This window comes from Anomalospiza imberbis, chromosome 1 (genome assembly GCF_031753505.1).
Source record: "Anomalospiza imberbis isolate Cuckoo-Finch-1a 21T00152 chromosome 1, ASM3175350v1, whole genome shotgun sequence".
NCBI classification, from domain to species: domain Eukaryota; kingdom Metazoa; phylum Chordata; class Aves; order Passeriformes; family Viduidae; genus Anomalospiza; species Anomalospiza imberbis.
The window spans coordinates 132008985-132027619 of record NC_089681.1 but is presented as its reverse complement, the minus strand read 5'-3'; the positions used below and the strand labels follow the sequence as shown (position 1 = coordinate 132027619).

The 18635-nt window shown below is 34.6% G+C and overlaps 1 protein-coding gene across 2 annotated transcripts in view; it reads right to left on the bottom strand.

Annotated features, from left to right (window-relative positions):
• Positions 1–1439: 1439 nt before the first annotated feature.
• Positions 1440–18635, bottom strand: part of STAM (signal transducing adaptor molecule) — a 35390-nt gene continuing 18194 nt past the window's right edge. For both annotated transcript variants that reach the window (XM_068212306.1, XM_068212297.1), the window contains exons 3-14: positions 17464–17539; positions 17284–17379; positions 16609–16755; positions 16247–16337; positions 15054–15246; positions 14633–14727; positions 13004–13092; positions 11336–11423; positions 8864–8918; positions 8379–8532; positions 7698–7873; positions 1440–6543 (exon numbers count right to left, since the gene is read on the bottom strand). In XM_068212306.1, coding sequence (XP_068068407.1) covers positions 6294–6543; positions 7698–7873; positions 8379–8532; positions 8864–8918; positions 11336–11423; positions 13004–13092; positions 14633–14727; positions 15054–15246; positions 16247–16337; positions 16609–16755; positions 17284–17379; positions 17464–17539 — 1510 coding nt within the window. In that variant the 3' untranslated portion in view covers positions 1440–6293. The remainder of the gene's footprint in view (positions 6544–7697; positions 7874–8378; positions 8533–8863; positions 8919–11335; positions 11424–13003; positions 13093–14632; positions 14728–15053; positions 15247–16246; positions 16338–16608; positions 16756–17283; positions 17380–17463; positions 17540–18635) is intronic.

The following is an 18635-nucleotide window of genomic DNA, read 5'->3' as shown; positions in this document are numbered from 1 at the left end:
TTTTTAGCCCTACATGATTATCTGCATTAGTGTTGCCCATGTACACTCCCAGGGTTGATGTGAATTTTAAAAAGTACAAATCAGTCTTAATCAGCGGAAGTTCTCCCACACTTTCTCTCATAATGGTTAAATTCTCATTTCTCATTTAAAACATAGACCACAATCAGAATCAACAAAAATAGACCGGACTTAAAATAGTCTAGAAATTTAAATTTAAAAATATTGTGAGAGAGAAAAATTTTATCCTTCAACAGAGTAGAATAAGATTTCAAAACCTAGTTAGAGTAATAAGACAATTCATTAAGGTCTGCAGCTCCATAAATGTGATATGAAGTGCTATGAAGAGAGATTATATATGAACCAGTTCTTCAAAAGTTTAAGAGTTGGTTCCAGCTCCTTAAATACAGACTCATGCTTATATTACCTCTTGCCCAGGTTCATTGCAACAGATTTTACAATAAACTTTAAATACTATGAAACAAACTCTCAAAATCTATTTTTATCAGAGGCATCTCAACATAAATGCTTTCTATCTAAAAGGCAGTAAAGCAAACTCAACATTAATTGTCCCTCCCTGTTCCAAATCAGAACAAGTTTCATTTCTACACAATCTGCAGAACTTTTAATTCTGTCAACTGAATACACATTCTCTTGAAAGACACAAATTATCCTACTGAACTAACCCACAATCCACGTAACCTATTGTCCTAAGGGGTTTGGCTCACATTTTTAGGAAGAGACCCTACTTTTTTTGGGAAGAGGCCAAACTGATACTGCTGCCCACGGCTTCCAAAGTCCCATGGTGTCTACATCAGTTTAAGCAAGAAATTTATGCTTAACACTGTTTTAAGAACACAGCATACAGCTGTCAAGTCTATTAAGCTTCAATTCTGATAGCACTTTAAGATTCACAAACCACGTTTTAGCCTGATCTTCAAGACATTTCACATCAATCAAAACACCAGGTTCTACACTACTTTGTGTTGCTGTCATCACAAATGGAATGAACTGTCAAGCTACCATAGAATCTGCTTGTTCATCTGTAACCAAATATATACATTAGGCAGTACACAGTTGTTTTCATTTGTTCTTTAAAATCCCTTTAAAATACCCATACTATATTTACCAAAAGATAGAGGACATGCAGCATATTTGAAATAAGATCTACAATGGATTATCGGGGTTAGCTGAAGGAAATAAATGACAGATTGTTTTAAAAAAGATAATATAATTTATGTGTAAGCATCAAAAAAGAACAAAAATCCTACAAATCCTCCCCAACTGGAGCAAACAAAAACCCCCACCTCCACCCATCTGAAACCAGAAAATTTAAGTACTTCTAACAGACTTTGCTTATTGTATCTCTAAGTCCTTCCAGCAAAATAAGTCCCTTTCAGAATATTCTTCCATAAAATTTATAAATTGACTTTGCAACATAATGAACTAAATAATCCAACTTTAATATTTTGCATTCATACCAAAAACAATTAACAGTTTTTACAAATAGTGTTATTAACTAAAACAAATCTTGTACAACAGTGTAGTATATCTAAATATATACATATGCCAACATCAAAGGGAGCATCAAAACAAACAAAGCCAAACAAAAATGCACTTTGCTACTGTGTACACTTTATTAAAACCAAAGCAGACTGCAGCAGGTTTTTCTTTTTCATGACAAAGACAAAAATTATTTGGATTCCAGAAGAACATGCAGGATAGAACAAAAACTCCTACCACCTTTTTGCCAAGGTAGCAGCATGAAAAGGGAACTTGAGATCTGCAATTTACATAGTAGCAAATGGAATGTTTTTAAACACAACAATCCTAATTTAAGAAACAAGGCTTCAAAAATGTACAGTGTTTTTTACTATTGAAGCAAAAAGTTCAAATATCAAGGCTTTCTCCATGTTTTCCTATGGTGTTGGACAGTGTATGTATGAAGGTCAATATTCTTCACTGCAGGTGAAAATGAGAAAGCAGTAGCTGTAGTGTGGACTTGATCAGCTTTACTAAGACTGAATAACAGAATAAAAAATGATTCTGCCTGCTGTTGGCAATGGAGGTTTTTGTAACTTTTATTCCACCTTTTTCTTTTAAAATTTCTTTTCCAGTTTTAACTGGAAAAATTATGCTCCGTTGCTCTTCAAAACAGATACATACATGTTCTCCAAAGGAAGGTGCAGTTGTGTAATTCAAAGTGCCAGTGTAGCTGCTCTAACTAAAGAAGCCTTTTTTCATTCTGTGAATCCCAGCAGAGAAGGAATAAGACAAGACTTTTGTATACAAAGACTGCACAGATATCTTTGAAATATGAGTGAAAAATAAAGTGATATTACAGAAGATACTAAAAAAAATTGGAGAATGAGGTATTAAGCAGTACTCCAGTGTAAATCTGATGTTCCTGCCATCTAGAGGAAATCAGAGAACTATAGTAGCAGCCTAGAGTTGATCAGCAAAATATGTACATGGTATTAAAAGCAAATCTATCTCTCTTACATCTAACCATTTGCAATCTGGCAGAATTTGCTGAAGTTGAAATTTATTTCAGTTCTCCCTGCCTCAAAATTCATGAACAGTAACTGTATTATGAGGGCAGTATGCTGCTCCACACCTGTTGAGAAGCATGCAGGAATTCTTACATTTTGCTCCTTCTTACTGCTGTTTCTATGTGCTTTGGCCAATGACATTACAGACGACACATCTACACAGCACCAGTTACTAAACAGAGGTGGGCAAATATATTGTGACTGTTCCTGCAGCTGCACGCTCTGGAACACACTGCTATGATGCCAATACAGAAAATATTGACATAGTACCCCAGGATTTTTCTTGGGAGGTTTTACAGTAAATCTTGACACCTTTGTCACGCCCACATAAACTGAGATGATACACATGGCTAAAAAATTTTTGCTTATAAGAGTGAAATGCACAGAAGGCACCTTCCAGAGTTTGCTCCAGTTCATGCTAACCAAGCCAATGAAACACCCCTTCCAAAGTTAATTAGCATTTTTGTGTTCCTTAATGAAATGGTTAAGTAAAAAAGGGTTATACAAAATATCTGGAAGACATTTTAGCCTTAAATTGACAATTTACATGTAAAGAAACAAGCCATTTAAAAATCAGGTCTTCTACTGGAACATGAATAACATTTCCAATGATTCCCTACTTTCAAACAGTTTACATTCTGACACTATTTAATCGCTAAAAAGCTTTTCCACACAGTAGCTATACGTGTACTTTCCCCTGCTCACTAACATTTCAGTGTTCAATACCATAGTAAGATAGAATGTAAGTGAACTTGGTCAAAACAATGCATAAACAAGGAAACTGAGAATAAATCCTGGCAGAGAAGCACCAGCAATGGCATCTCCAGGTACATGACAACAAACCAGCAGAGAGGAGGTGAACTGAAGTATCACTTCTAAGCTATCAGAGAGAATATGAGAGGATGACTGCAGGATTCATGCAATGACAGCATCTAGCAAAGTAGGAGAAGGCATCATTTCAGAGTATCAAGCATACAGGGCACAACCAAGCAGGAAGATATTTTCTGATTTTAAAAAATCAACATAAAGTAAAACAGCTTCAAATTCAATTTAATCTGAAAATTGCACATGAAATGGAAAATATAGGTTGCAGTAGAAACACTAAAACTCAGAAACCAAAATTATAGTGACCTACTCCACCAGTTGTAGAAAATAAACTCTGATTCAAACTCTCAACTAAAATTCCCAGCCTGCTACAGGAGATACCTTAGAGCAGTGACTTTAATAAAAGTATGAAGGAAAATAGAAAATGTCAATCTTTTTTCCACAACTTTCATTATATTGAATTTAAAGGGGCACAGAATTGTAGCAAGTGGGGTTTTTTTATCATGATGAACATGAAAGGTGATTTCAATTATCATAAAAATGGATGAATGGACAAAATAAGCAAGTTGGAGAGCAGAAAAACTGTGATACACATAAGGTTGCAGTGTTCAAATGAGAAACCAGGATCTAGCATTTCTGTAAATCAAGGAAGAACTTCAAAAGTTTTAAAAACAATGACAAATTACTAACAAAATGTATTTTTTCTGGGTCATTTCTGTACGGAAGTTCCACATGCCCTTAGGGAACATGTGACAACCTAAGAATACAGTAGTTGATATCAAAAAGACTATCTTGATGCTTCAAGCTTCTCCTTGAATCAGGGACTAAGAACAATGGAATAAAAAAATTATTTTCAATTTTGTGTATAACTTATACATTTCTATACATTGACTATCTGATTTTGGAATAAGATACCTAATGCATACAGAGAACACTATCTAAATTATACCACAAGTCCTTTCTAAAGACATCACTTCTTCAATCCATAAAAAATCATCCATGACACAGTATGTCAGATTATTATTTTCTTCTATAGTATTTCCTTTCAAATTTCACAGCCTTTTGTGATGACACCAAGTACTGAAATAATTAATGACAGTTTGCAAGGATGCTTAAAAATCTTAGAGAAAACAAATATGTGAAAATCCTAGCATTAGATCAACCAGCTGGCTAGAACATCCCCAAATGGAATAGATTAATCATGGACACGTTCTGTAACCACCCCAGTCAGAAGTTATGCAGTCATCTGAAAGTATCTGGCAAAACACTGATGTCAATTAAAATAGTGAAACAAAGGCATATTAGGCAACTGTGAACAGATGCAGCAGTATATGGGATAACAGAGATCATTTTATAGTATAATGTACAATTGCAACATTTAATTTCAGAAGCATCACACTAAAATATAGTACACAAAACAAACAACTTCTGACATACACACAGGACTAAAAACAGATCTGATGTTGAAGACATCTAGTATTACTCTAGTGGAATTAAGAGCTGCTGGAAAAGACGAAACCAGGATGCATTATAAGATGGAATACAAACACAAAGTAACAACAGTCTTTGTACAAGAAACTCTGCTCAAGCACACCTGAAATGCTGCCTTCCATTACCACATTTCTTTTGCAGCACCTCATCCACAGAGAGAAAATACCATGCTTTACAAAGCCATGTGGCTAAGTTACCAGGGTTTAAAACAGGCTAATGCATGTTGCTGCAGAAGAGAATTTAAAGTAACCTAAAAGTGGATATAGACTAGATGCCTCATAAACTATTCAAACTATAGAAGGGTTAATAAACTCAAATGGTACAACTAGAAATTGAAACAGACATTTAAGGCAGAAGTGTTTGTGTTAGAACAGTAAACAGAACAAATTGCTAAGCAAGGCCACAAGAGATATAATGAAGCCCTGAAGGTTTGTTCAGCAAAGTGATTTACATGTCCATAATTCTCCACGTTCTAATTAAGAAGACTTGAATAAAAGAGTGTAATTCATGTTGTGTGTTCCAGTTTAAAACTCCATTGTTTCTCTTTCAAATCAATTCCTCTGTCTTTCTTTGGTGTAATCTCTACCAACACACACAGAATACAGTTCTGGTTCTCATTTTAAAAAACAACTTGGAAAAATAAATTACATGCTTCTCATGATAAAATGCTGTTCTGTTTCATGGTCCCATGATATGTTTAGCAGCCTCTGAATAGTAGTTTTAAGTTAGTCATTATGTCTGAAGCAGAATCATAATTTGCTGTTATTCCCCCCAAATCATTTACAAGTTAACAAATTTACTTTGGTAGACAAGCTATCTAAGAGTCATGATACACTTGTGTTCAATTGAAGAAGTAGTGAAACTTATCTAAGTTTGTAAATTCATATATAGACCTTAGCTTGTAATTGTAACCATGATATGCAGATTTACTGTTTTTTCCTGCACTGGAAAGACATTGCATCTGTCTTAAAACTAGACAAAACTATGAAATATGGTTGTCAGTTGATGATTAAAATAAAATAGTGTAGCAAATTATTTTTAAACATTGTGTTAAATATATTCACATGACCACCATAGTTATACGAAATGGGCACTACTGCAATCACACACTATATGTACATAACATATATGCCACAACAGTTTGCAATGGTTGAATTTTCACAAACTAGCCAATTTAACCATACATAAATAATCTTGTACCAATTTTTAGGCATTTTAAAAGGAAATAAATTTTCTAAATATATCAGTTCTTCTGCAAAATTAAAAAAAAATCCTAAAAAGTCAGTGCAAATTGAACTTGTTCACCAAGAGAGATTCTTATTAAGCTGAGGATAAACAAAGTTTAAGAGATTAAATGAAGAAACTCATAGAATCGCCAACCGCCTTTAGCAGAGGTTAAAGAAGATTAGGAATCAGAAGTCCTGGGTCCTATAGCAGAGCCTTCTGTGAGTAACTGTGCTGTGGTTGTTGAGGTGGTGGAGGCTGTGGTTGTTGTGGAGCTGCTTGCTGACTGCCTGCTGTCTGTGGCAGAGCTGTAGATGCTAAGTTATAGTTTGGCACCTGGGACATACTAGTTCCAGCATTCTGATAAGCAGCAACATCAACAGTACCAGGTGGTGGACTATACACTGAAGGCTGGTTAGAGTAGGTACTTCCAGCAACAGAACCAACCATTGCACTGAAGAAAAAAAAAAAAAAAAAAAAAAAAAAAAAAAAAAAAAAAAAAAAAGAGAAAAACTATTTAAAGTAGAATTAACAAACAATTTACCAACAGAACAGAAAAACTTTACTGCTTCTTCTGTTATTCTATTTATACACATAAAAATATTCTAACTCTGGAACATGTTTCATATTTAAAACTGTAGCCAATGACTATTCCCATTAAAACTCACACTCCTCAGATTTAAACATTTAATAGACACGCCCCATGGATTTAAAATCAGACCATGTATTTGTACTTCTGATTTAAGGTGCAACATGGAATACCATCTATCTTCCATTCTGTTCATGAAAAAAACAAAACCCAACAGTTTTAAATAGCAAAACAAGTCATATGAATATGCAGAAACTCACTTTATCATTGTATGCTTTACTATCCCAAATAAATACCCTTGGGGACAAAGACTAACAAATACATTAATGACAAGATGGACATCTCTCCCAACTTTTTAGAATAAAATTACTTTTCACAGGGAGTTAAAAAAAAAAAAAAAACCAAGCAAACTAAAACTAACTAACAAAAGCCCACAAACCTTTTCACAATATAGGTGTCTTAATCAAGACTTAGTGTCTCTGGCCATCCAGCCAAATGTAGAAAACCACTTTTAGCTTCCTTATTTGGGCAAGCTATATAAGCTTTAATAAGTATTCATAGCTCATTCACTTCTTTCCCAAAATGAGCAGATTTCTCCCCATTCTTCTGTGGTAAGATATTTGACAAAGGAACAGTAGAATATACACTCTCAGAAATTATGCAGAGCCAGCCAGAGCAGCAGATAATCTTCATCATTAAAAGTATATTAAAAGTTACTAATACTACTGAATCATGTCTGTGTAACTTTTCTCTATGTTTTATATAAAAAAGTATAGAGCTATATAAATTACATATTTTGTATGCAGAAAGTTAAAAACTAGATAACATTAAAAAAAAAAAATAAAAAACTAGAAGTTTGTCAGGTATTTTTACCAGATACATGATACCAGTAAAAAGCACTCTGGAAATTATTGCACTAAAGTATCTTTCAGTTGTGTTTATAATTATATTTCTGTAATTTAAAAAAGAGTCTCTCTTAAAATTGATTTAAACTTGAATAGAAAAATACATATAATTACTTTGTGTAAGACGTCTGTGCAGGCTGACCAGGAATTACTGAGCTGGCAGATGGAGTAACTGTGCCTTGGCTGAGAGAAGGGAGCTGTTCTGGTGGAAGATTGTAACCTTGAACGTGGCCCATCTGTGCACTCCCTGCCACCAAATACGCATTACCTTGAGTTTGCCCTGGATAAACCTAGGAAGTTAAATAAAGCAGCATTAGAAATAAAATACAAGAAAATTTGCTATTTAATATCTGACTTTAGAACATAAAGACATCCTCTCAAATAGTTTTTTTTCAAGTAACAGTGAAGAGCATTTAGTATTTAAATTACTGAAGTTAATAATGGTAATTCTTTCATAGCATTTTCATGTTGAATTATCTATGAGTAGATGGGGAAAAATTGTACTCCTTTGGTTGTTTATTTTCTTTGGCCCACTATGCAAAGCCCTGGCAGTTTTATTTTTTAATTTTATGCAACTTAAAGCCCAAGATGGGCTTTTTCCTTGATCAAAAGGAACTGAACAGAAAAACACTAAAAGCTTTAGAACCCACAAAAGAAGAGCATCCAAAGTTTGTAGCTGAAAACAAACTTTTTTCTTTTTTACAAACCATGCAAAAAAAAAAAAAACAGAGAGAAACACTGTTCAGCCAGTGTGTACTTGATAAGGTCAATGGCTATGAAAGGTTACATCCATACCTGAGAGCCAGAAACACCAGATGACTGCATGTAATACTGCTGGTTTTGTAGTTTTGCATACATGGAATACATTGGGTCCTCATTCATCAATTTGTTATACAAAGAAAGAGCCTCCATTGCTTTAACATTGAGCTCTGAAAGTTCTGAATGTTTCCTAGAAAATATATTTTAGATTTCATTCTACAATTTAGAAAACTTTATTATAGGACAGACAACACAAAGTAATTTCATGAGGTGTGTTAAGTAACATTTTCTTACTGTTAAGTGATGCCTGACAAATACCAGAGAGTCAAATGGTACAACACTATAAAATATTATGAGACTATGGGAAAAAAAATCTTCAGACCTCTTCTCAGAGAAACTACTAATAAATGCACATATTTTCTTTGCCAGTATCCACAGAAATTAAGATATTATCAAGTAACAACTCTGGTTTCTAAGAATGAATTTTAATTTCAGTCAAAACACATGACATTTCTTTTTACCTGTCTATATCCTCCAATTTTTCATCTATGAGAGGTCCCATCTGGTGGCACATTGCTAGAACAGAAAGACATTAAAATATATCAGAGTATTCCATACTGCAAAGTTAGAAAGCAATAAAAAAAAATTAGATAGAAATAGATGCTAGTCCAATTTTATTTTAGTTCATTACTATAATCTGTACATCAAAAAAATTTTAATAACAGAGGTACTATCGCGAACAATTTAAGAATGAGACCCAGCTGAAGTTTTCAGTACTGATACAATTTTAAAAGTATATTTTAAAATAAAACTAAAGTGAAACAAAACACATTTAACATCCAGGAAGTATAAAACTGACACTATTTTGCATAAAAGGTTCACATGAATTGAAAGGATCTCTTCTTCAAGGAAGAAGATCTGGCACTGCAACCAACTGGCATGTGCTCATCCAACTTTACTACAAAAAGACTATGAAAACAATGAAGGAGAAAACCGGTTGCAATGATTCAATCATGTGCACATCAAAGACACCAGCAGCACATTTGTCTCACTAGAATTCTAATTGGGGGAAGGGGATTTTTCAAACCAATGACATGTGCAAAAAACAACAGAAATTCTTACCAGAATCAGAATAAAAAAAGCATTAAAATAAACAAAAATGCACCCCATGCCTCCTTTCAGCACATGGACATGTGGCTCATCTAACTGCCAAGCAAACCATGGCTAATTAGCAGAAAGGCAGAGTTTGTCAAATGTAAAATTTACAGACACAGAGCTGAAAAGGAAATTCTGGATATTAGAAATGCAGAAGGTCCTGAAAACATCTGAGCCATGACAAGTGAAAGGACATCATTATTGAGTTCCTTGAAGGCAAGCCCAAATGAAAGAGGAGTTGTATGAGAGGTACCCATCTGCTTCTTTGAACCTGGGATCAGTAATGCATTGGCAGAAATGCTGGGAAAAGATGTAAAACCCGAAGTTCTGCATGCTTTTATGTGTAGTACCAAGTGTGGCAAAAGGTATGACAAAGATTGTTTAGATGTCTGTTAACATGATGACTGCTCTGCTGCCAACTACAAACTCTGGGCTCCTGAACACGTCAGGATGAGCTCTCCAATTCAAAGCCATTTGTGACAGGACATGTGGATGGCAGAAGAAAATGGAGGGGTTTTTGTGCCAAATGTTGATCAGCATCTGCCACCACTGGTAGGAACCAAGAACTCAAAACACATCTACAGCAAAATTTTCAGAACCTATGCCAAAAACAGTAGTTCACCGAAGCCTAATTAAGTGTAGAGCAAGTAATCTTGAATTAGCATTGTAGAACTATATGTAGCCATATGTTTGACAAGTGCTGTTGCAGGTAGCTGGGGAGTAATCATCTGACCACGCTGCTTCTTTCAGATTCTAGGAGCAGTCCCACGGTTTAATATAAAATTCAGCATCGCTTTAATGATCTCACAATGCATTTTGAAGCAACTCCTAAAGTAAGCCGTATCTGCAGACTGGTTGACAAGCATACCTTAAATTTCTCTGCCTCTGTCCTGGATGAGATACAGGCAATCTGCTTCTTAGACAACAGCCTCTATAGCTATATTTGGGACTTGAAAGAATAAAACCAGTCATGTGTTTTTTTACCTCTCTTTAGTTTCAGTGGAACTAGAATATGTGCAGACATGTCGCTGATGTTATTTCCTAAAAGAGGATTCATTTATAGACATCATGAGCCAGATGGGTGTGGAAAGATAGGAGATATCTAAAAGTTTACAAACCTATGCATTTTTTAATTATTAACTTCTAGATAGATGTAGAAACTGGCATTTTCTTAACAAAGTCTGGTATCATCTGAATTGTCAGTTTAAGCCTATGTTCTGTCTCATAATCGGGAAGTTTCCTTTCTTCCTTTTCCAAATTCTATTTTAAAAATTTTGGTGCATCTATCAGCCTAGGTAAAATGATCCGTAATATCTCTTTGAAGAGGTAGTCTGAACAATGACTCAGAGTAGGATAATTTGTAGCACTCTCTGAGTTATTTCTTAATATACAACTCCTCCAGAAATACACATGCAATTGAAAAGCATGTGGGACACCCATAGGTCTATTCTAAACCTCCCTAGTATTTCTGCTTCCTCTCATGGAATCTTCCTGACACTCCTTTTGCCACTCATGCTGTGCTACTCTGTGAAGGAAAAAAAAATTATGGATTAATTTGATTGAATTAAGTATTTATATGTCTTGAAAAGGGAAAAAAAATATAGGAAACCGTTTACTTTAGAGAAAAGTAGATTTGATTTAAGTTAACATTTTGCACTTTGGTCTCATAGATGTGGGAAACAAGAAGTGAAAAGATAATTATGGCTCAGGCACTTTTCTCAGGCATGCTTCTCACATGCACACAAACTGAAGTAGTTTCAGCTTAGTTTCAATTTGCCTTGATACAGAAAATTACCAGTGAGGAAAACATCAATTAAAAACTCATTCTTTTCTGTTACCCTCAAGATGAAGCAATTCTGGGAGGTCTGGCTGGTCATCAGATGGATCAGCACTTTGTAACATCTGCAAGAGTTGGTCCATTTTATCCTGGAACACAAATTGTATTATTAGGGCAAATGTGGTAGCAAGGGAATTAGCACTTTCAGGATAGTAAATTAAAGCAGCTGTTCACAACAGCCATTTTGATTTCTTGGCACTTGAGAATCAACTAGACTAACTTTAAGAAAATGCAAATGATACATGCTACTCTACAGGAATGAAGATGCTTGAATAAGGAAAAGCTAAATGAGAAAAAATAATGGTAACAAGTGGAATGTACAGAATACTCCTTTATTCCTAAAAGTCCTTCTAAACATGTATTGTTTTCTAAGCAGTTCCTATTTTTCCAGCCTAGATATTGCATATGCAATACCACCACCTAGTGGGATTAGTGGAAATTTTTTGACAGAATGCATTGAGAAAGTACTTCAAATTCACTGAAAAGCAATTTTTAAGTACTTGAGACCTAATTCAGTATATGAGCCATGTCATTACCAATGTAATGAAGTGCTGTTTGGAGGCATCTCAGGATTTACTTCAGAATAAGTCAAGCTTAAGTAAGGAGTTCAAGTGCAACCCTCATGTAATAGAAACATCAAAGGTTAGAAAACAAACAGGCATCAAGTCTTTGAAAAATATGTCTTGGACTGAACTATATTGGTTAAAGTACCAAAAACATTACACATAAATTATTTTTAATCATTTATTAGCTGAGCAGTATCAAATAAATAGCCTTTTTCACACTGAGTTATAGGTTGTATGAAAGTAGAAAAATCAAACCATGTTTTGTCCTCCTTAAACCATGGAAAGGTGGATAAAAGTCAAATTAACTACTTCCTTAAAAATTATACTGTGGCAAATTTAAAAACAAAAGACACTAAAACAAAAATCAACAATGGACTCACAGAAAACAAAAGCTGGAAGGCACCTCAAGACAGGCCTCAGATTATCTATTTCAGCAGGTTACAAACTAGTATCTCCTGGGAAGAAGAGGTTTTGAGGTGGGACTTAAACAGGACTTCAGTAAGGCAGTAACTGATTTCTCATTTCAAAAAACAATGACAGAACCCAGGTAGAGGTTAAAAAAAAAGGGGGAGGGGGGAAAACTTTCTGGACTGAATGTTTCTGGAAACCCTACGGGATCACTGTGGTGAGATCGTAAATATCTTTCTAAATATTACTTACAGAGGAACAGAATTTCAGGCCTTTCAGGGACAGAAAGAGATCTTTCAGTCTGACGGTAGACAATGGTGGTTATACTGGAAATAAATCTAAGTGAGCAGTCAAGATGGGCATCTCTATGGGATCCTGAAGTACTTTAAGTAAAATTTGAAAGTAGATGTGCTACTCAGCACTAAGATTCCAGCTTGGAGGTAAACAGATGTACAACCTTCATGTAGGGCCCTAAATGGAATGCAGTTCCAAATTCAGTTTCAGAAATTCCTGAAAACTTCAAGACTCTTTGACAAAAGAGAATACTGAAGATTTTATTTATTACTTTAAAGAAACCTCTCTTTCCATTCTCTTTTTATCATATTTTTGAAGTACAAGATGAAAGGGTTAAACATCACATACTTAAATATCCCAGCAATGCATTTTATACCAATCAGTATTTTTGCCATGCTTACTTCATCAATATAAACTGGTTCTGGCTCAGGTTCTATTGTCTCTACTTGAACTTCATCACTGAACTGCACTGTTTTCTTCTCAGCTTTCACTGTAAGATAAACAGCCAGATTCAATTTTATAAAAGAAAAAATAAACACTGACATAAATATTATATAACTAGTATAGGTTATAGGTTTCTTGCATTTGAAACCTCTACTGTGAAAATTTTAAAAATTAGTATTTCATTGACATTTGAAAGCCATAGTCCTAAATAATTTTCTTATCTGTAATTCACATCATAAAAAAACAGATCAGTTCACACAAGCTCAGCAGAAATATGTTTTAGCAAGTAAATGGCTTTATCACAGTCTCCCTACACATAACATACATATTAAAAGGTCATAAGGATAAATGACTTGGAAAGAGTGATTGGAAACAATAGGGCTAGCAAGTCAAGTTTAAGATAAAACAGATAAAATCATCTATGACAAACTGAGCCTTCTTTTCTCCAAAGCAAAGTCCACAACAGAAAGGTCTCTATTCCTTCTTCACCAAATCCTCTATGCAAAGCATCTCGTTCCTCCGTACTGGAGACTAGCACAAACAAGCTCTATATTTAGCAAAAAAGCAAAATATGACTCTTATTACATAGTCTTAGCATAGCACAAATGACTGCTACAGCATGTAATTCTGCTGACCTGCTCGTACTTCTAGCACCCTCAAATTGAGATCACAGAAGATTAATATTGCAAACCCATGAGATTTACAGAAATCAGTTCTAGAATCTTGAAGTCTTATATAATATTTAATATTTTTATTAAATATTTAAAGTAGATTGGATGGATATAAATAAACTGTGTCATTATAGGACACGAGAAAGCATAACACAAGCTGCTGCTATTGTTGAAGTAAAAAGGCTAGTTTATTTTTTCTGACGCCAATCATTTATAGTTTTCCAAAGGTGACAGTGGATTGGAGGGTCAAAGCGCCACCTCTCCAATGGCACTGGACAAACTACCAGTCCATCAAATTTCTCCACCTCTATGAAGGAATGCAAAACAATAGGTTATTTACATAAAGTGTGTGGGAAAGTTTGCTACAAGAACGTAAACTCAGAAGGCTTTAGAAAATCTTAAAAAATCAGGGCGACAAAAGTACACGCAGAAAATCCCTCTGTCCACAATGCACATGTACATACCTACAGTATGTAGCTTTCTTGACCTATTTGAACACTGGTGATCTGTCTTCAAGTCCTATCTGCCATGAGGCCTTCAGTTTCATCTCAATTAGATATGCACCATTGCAACTGGACAAAAAGGCAGTTTGGAAAAAAAGCTGCTGTTGTCCACGTCTATCTAGGTGTCAGTGGAGTGATTCCAGGAGACTCAAAGAAACTGCTGACAAAGGCAGCAGCAGACAGCACCATTTTTCAGCAAGTTCATTATTAAAATAAAATAGTAAAGCAAATTATTTTGCAAAGACAGTTTGGGCAACTTTGGTCTGACTGTCTGCGATAGCATAGCAAGGGCTCCTCAGTTTTACTCCAATCATCAAATTAACTTGCAACTGAACTCCATCATAAGGGAAAGGAAATCACCTATGAGCCATGGCAGAGTTAAACATATATACATAAATGTAAAGTTACTTACTCATTTCAGGCTCAGCAGAAAGATCAGCTGTTACGAAATTAGATGGAAACAATCCTATACCCTGATGAGTTTCACCTTTCCACCAATTTGGATCACTAAAGATTAAAAAAAAAATAAGTAGAGCCCCCATACATCAGAAATCCCATATTCACATGGAACTTCCCTAGGGATTGCACAGTAAAGGCTTTTATATTACTAGCACATAAATATAACTTGCATATATGCAGAAATCTTTCCACAAGAATTTTTATGCAAATACATTTATCTGTAAAAAATTGAGAAGATAACAAAATAAAGTATTAATATAAAAATAATTTTCAATCGTTGTATTTCAAGGTATGCTTCTACATAGAAGATATAATTATTTCTAATTAATTTTTACAGTTTAACATAATTCTAGTAGGCATTCTATATAACTTACCTGTCATCAAGTATAGTTATAAGTTCTCCAGCTTTAAAAGTTAGTTCGTTATCTTCAGCAGCCTCAAAATCGTAGATTGCACGAACCTTTCGGCCCTCATGTTTGTGGTTTGTTAAAAGGCTTGAGGTGCTTGGATACAAACTGGAAAGTGTTGTTTGCTGTTGCCTTTGTTCTTTTAGTGATAGCTCAATAGCTACAAAAGAAGAGTTACTCAGATGAAAATTCCCTATAAAAATGGGTTGATTGATACAAAACTTTAATTCTGTGAAAATTTTTAATATAATTCTATACCTGTTGCATTTTAATGACTTTATGTCTTTCTCTTAGAATTAATGGTAAATAGCAAAGAGCAGAATTCTGCCTAAGGATTTACTGAGGCTTCCAACATGGACAGGATGAATAGATAGCATTTACGCACAAATAGAATAACTCCACCAAGTCATCCAATTTTTATTATTATATTATTGTTACAATCTTGAACTGGTGTAAAATATTTACATTCTTATTTTACATCGTACACCGTGTTGAACTTTTCCAGATTGCTTGAAACATTAAAAGGATACAGCAGCTCCAGTGCACACTGGTTCTCTGTTAGACAGGAGCCCTTAGCATGAATTCACAGAATCAGATTCACACAGATTGGCTGAGGTTGGAAGGCACCTCTGGAAGTCATCTGGTCCAATCCCCTGTTCATGCAGGGTCACCACAGCTGACTGCCAACAACAGCTTTTTAATATCTCCAAGAATAAAGACACCATGACACGATTCCCTGAGAAACCTTGCTAGTGCTTGGTCACCTTCACAGTAAAGTCCCTCCTTAATTCATAATTAACAAAATTATTTTTTACTTAAACAAGCAATAATTTGCCCCTTCCTTTATTTTCCTCCCTATCATTCCTTGAATAATTTCACATTTCTGGGTCATTTTCAATTAAGCTTGACTGAGCAGAGAAGTTTCACTCATATTAAACTCAGCTCAAGTTTGCAGAAAAAAATGGATCATATTTAAGAAGGGGCAGAGTGGACACAAACTTTATGAAACTCAACACAGATATGCTTTTGAGACACAGATCTCTTTAAAAGTAGACTTTGGTGGGTTGACTGTTGAAGAAGCCATTAGTAACACATACAGATTGGCTACTGTTCCTTTAAATAAATCAATATGCATCATGTCAGCAAATAAATGCACTCACCTTTAGCTAAATCCTCCTCTTCCTTTTTGGTGGCTACTGTACCAGGATCTTTGGCAACTAGAGCTGGACTTGCTTTTGCCTGTTCAGCAGCCTAGCCAAAAGTAAAAGATGTAAAAATGAATCCAACAAAAAACTGACAGTGCATTAAGTTCACCATTTCCCTTTGTATTCATCTGCTATATAAAAATCTAAAATAATTTAGAGCATTTCAATCCTCAAAGAAAAGTTTTATTAAGACAAGGTAGATTTCATTTTGTTTGCCAAACATTCTAGAATTCAAGACTACAAACTGTAAAATACAGAACTGAGGTTAAAAAGAATTTGTGACACGCTTTGAGAACAACCACAAAAACCTAATATACCTGTGAACCAATAGCTGGGAAAGTAACTCCTTGCTCCTTAAGATTTTTTATCATAGCAGATATTAAACTAAGCTGTGGGTCATTCTTGAATTCATCAGTCCATTCCACCATAAGGGCTTTCAGCTTCTCACACACTTTTGGATGACCCTGCATGGACAGTAGAAACTAGTTAAATAATGTAAGAATACAATCTTAATTTCAAGTAATTGCATGTTACTGTCAGTATAAAACATACAGATACCTTACTTTGTAGTCAAGTTTAGCACTCAGTTTTCATTAGAATAGAGAATAATACATCAGCATTGTGTTTGTGCCAGTACAGTATGTGCTAGGCCCAAAATAAAGTAAAATAAGATTACATAGAACCCCCTGCTCTATCTCCATTTCATCATATTTGTATTTAACGTTTTACTGATGTTATTTAATGTGAAAATATAGTAGTTTTTTTATAAATTAACATGCCACACCTCCCCCAAACAGAATACCTATGTTAACTAGTATGAAGTGGCATTCAGGAAGTTCTGAGAGCCACAGTCTTTACAGTAATCGTCTCTCCTTCTCCTCCCCCATCTTTGCAGTCCTCTAAAAGTAGATTCCATTCCACTTCCAGATTACCCCAATTCTCTATCTAATTTCACTTACAGGTGAAATGTAAAAGTCAATGCAATACATTACCTTATTCAACACATTGCTTACTTCACTGGCAAAATCTCTTGAACAGACTTCTAAATGAAATATTTTGCCACAGTTTGATACACATGCTCCTAGAAGCTAATGAAAGAAAGATTAAGACTTAGAAATTTTTTGCAATATAACTTTTCAGGAAGAAAATGAACTACATTAAAAAGAACCTACTGTTAATGCTTGCATAGCGACATGCGGATCTTTATGGTTCACTCTCTTCATAATAGAGCGGAGGCAGTCTTTAGGCCTAAAAGACACAATACAGCTTTAAAACTATGGAATGGAATGAACACTTCCTATTGCACACATGACAACAATGACAACATTAAAAGACAGCAAGATCTCCTGAACACCAGGAGTAAATTATTTAGCAGTTTATAATTTAAAACAAGAACATTTAAAAATTTAAACATTTAAAAGTTGTAGCCATTTCTATCTGTAGGATTTGTAGCTCTCTTAATTATCAAAAGCTCTCAGTAGTCTATATTACCTCTTGTACTTAGAGCAAATTCCTGTAAATACTCCAGAAATGCATAAAATCCCTTCCAATTAGAAAACTGGAATTCTCTGTAGTCCATGTACTCCTCTATATTTCACAAACATATGTAAGAACATTTCCTTACATACTGATTTACCAACATCCTTTTGCTACTTTTATTTTGAATTACCACCAGGTTCCTCAGAGTCTCTTTTAATCTACAGAATAAGATTTATAAAGAAGACATGCAATGAACCAATAATTTCTTAAAAAACCCTGTTACACAATATACATCAAAGTTTCAAAACAATTACATATAGAATTCAAGTCTTAGTTATGTTGTGGTAGATAAAAATAACATGAAAAGCAATTTCAACAAAGAATTTGAAAAGGGACTTCAGAAAGTTTAGCATTAGATTTAAAATCTATGTGACTTTCTGATACTTTGTTCCATCTATAAAGTAGTGGAAAGCTGAGCCAGGCTGAAGTAGGAATTACCAAAGACATACAATCATTATCTGTTGAATAGCCCTGGAAAGATAACCCTGGAAGAGGGTAAGTAGAGAAGGAGGAAAAGAAGGTAAATCTAAACTAAGAGGTTTTACACACTTACGGAGTTTACATTTATAGCATGGTTGCCTTTGGAAGCAAAAGTATTTTTCTGTTGAACTGATACCCAAAAACTAACATGAAACTCAGGTATAAGTTACACCACTGCTTGGCTATACTATATCTGGCAGTGTCTACATTTTACAGAAATGTCCACCTCATATTTAGTGGCACTAATTATAGAAAGTGCTGTCACACAGCACAAGTACATAGCATTCAGTGTATACCTTCACATACCAATTATTACAGATGAAGG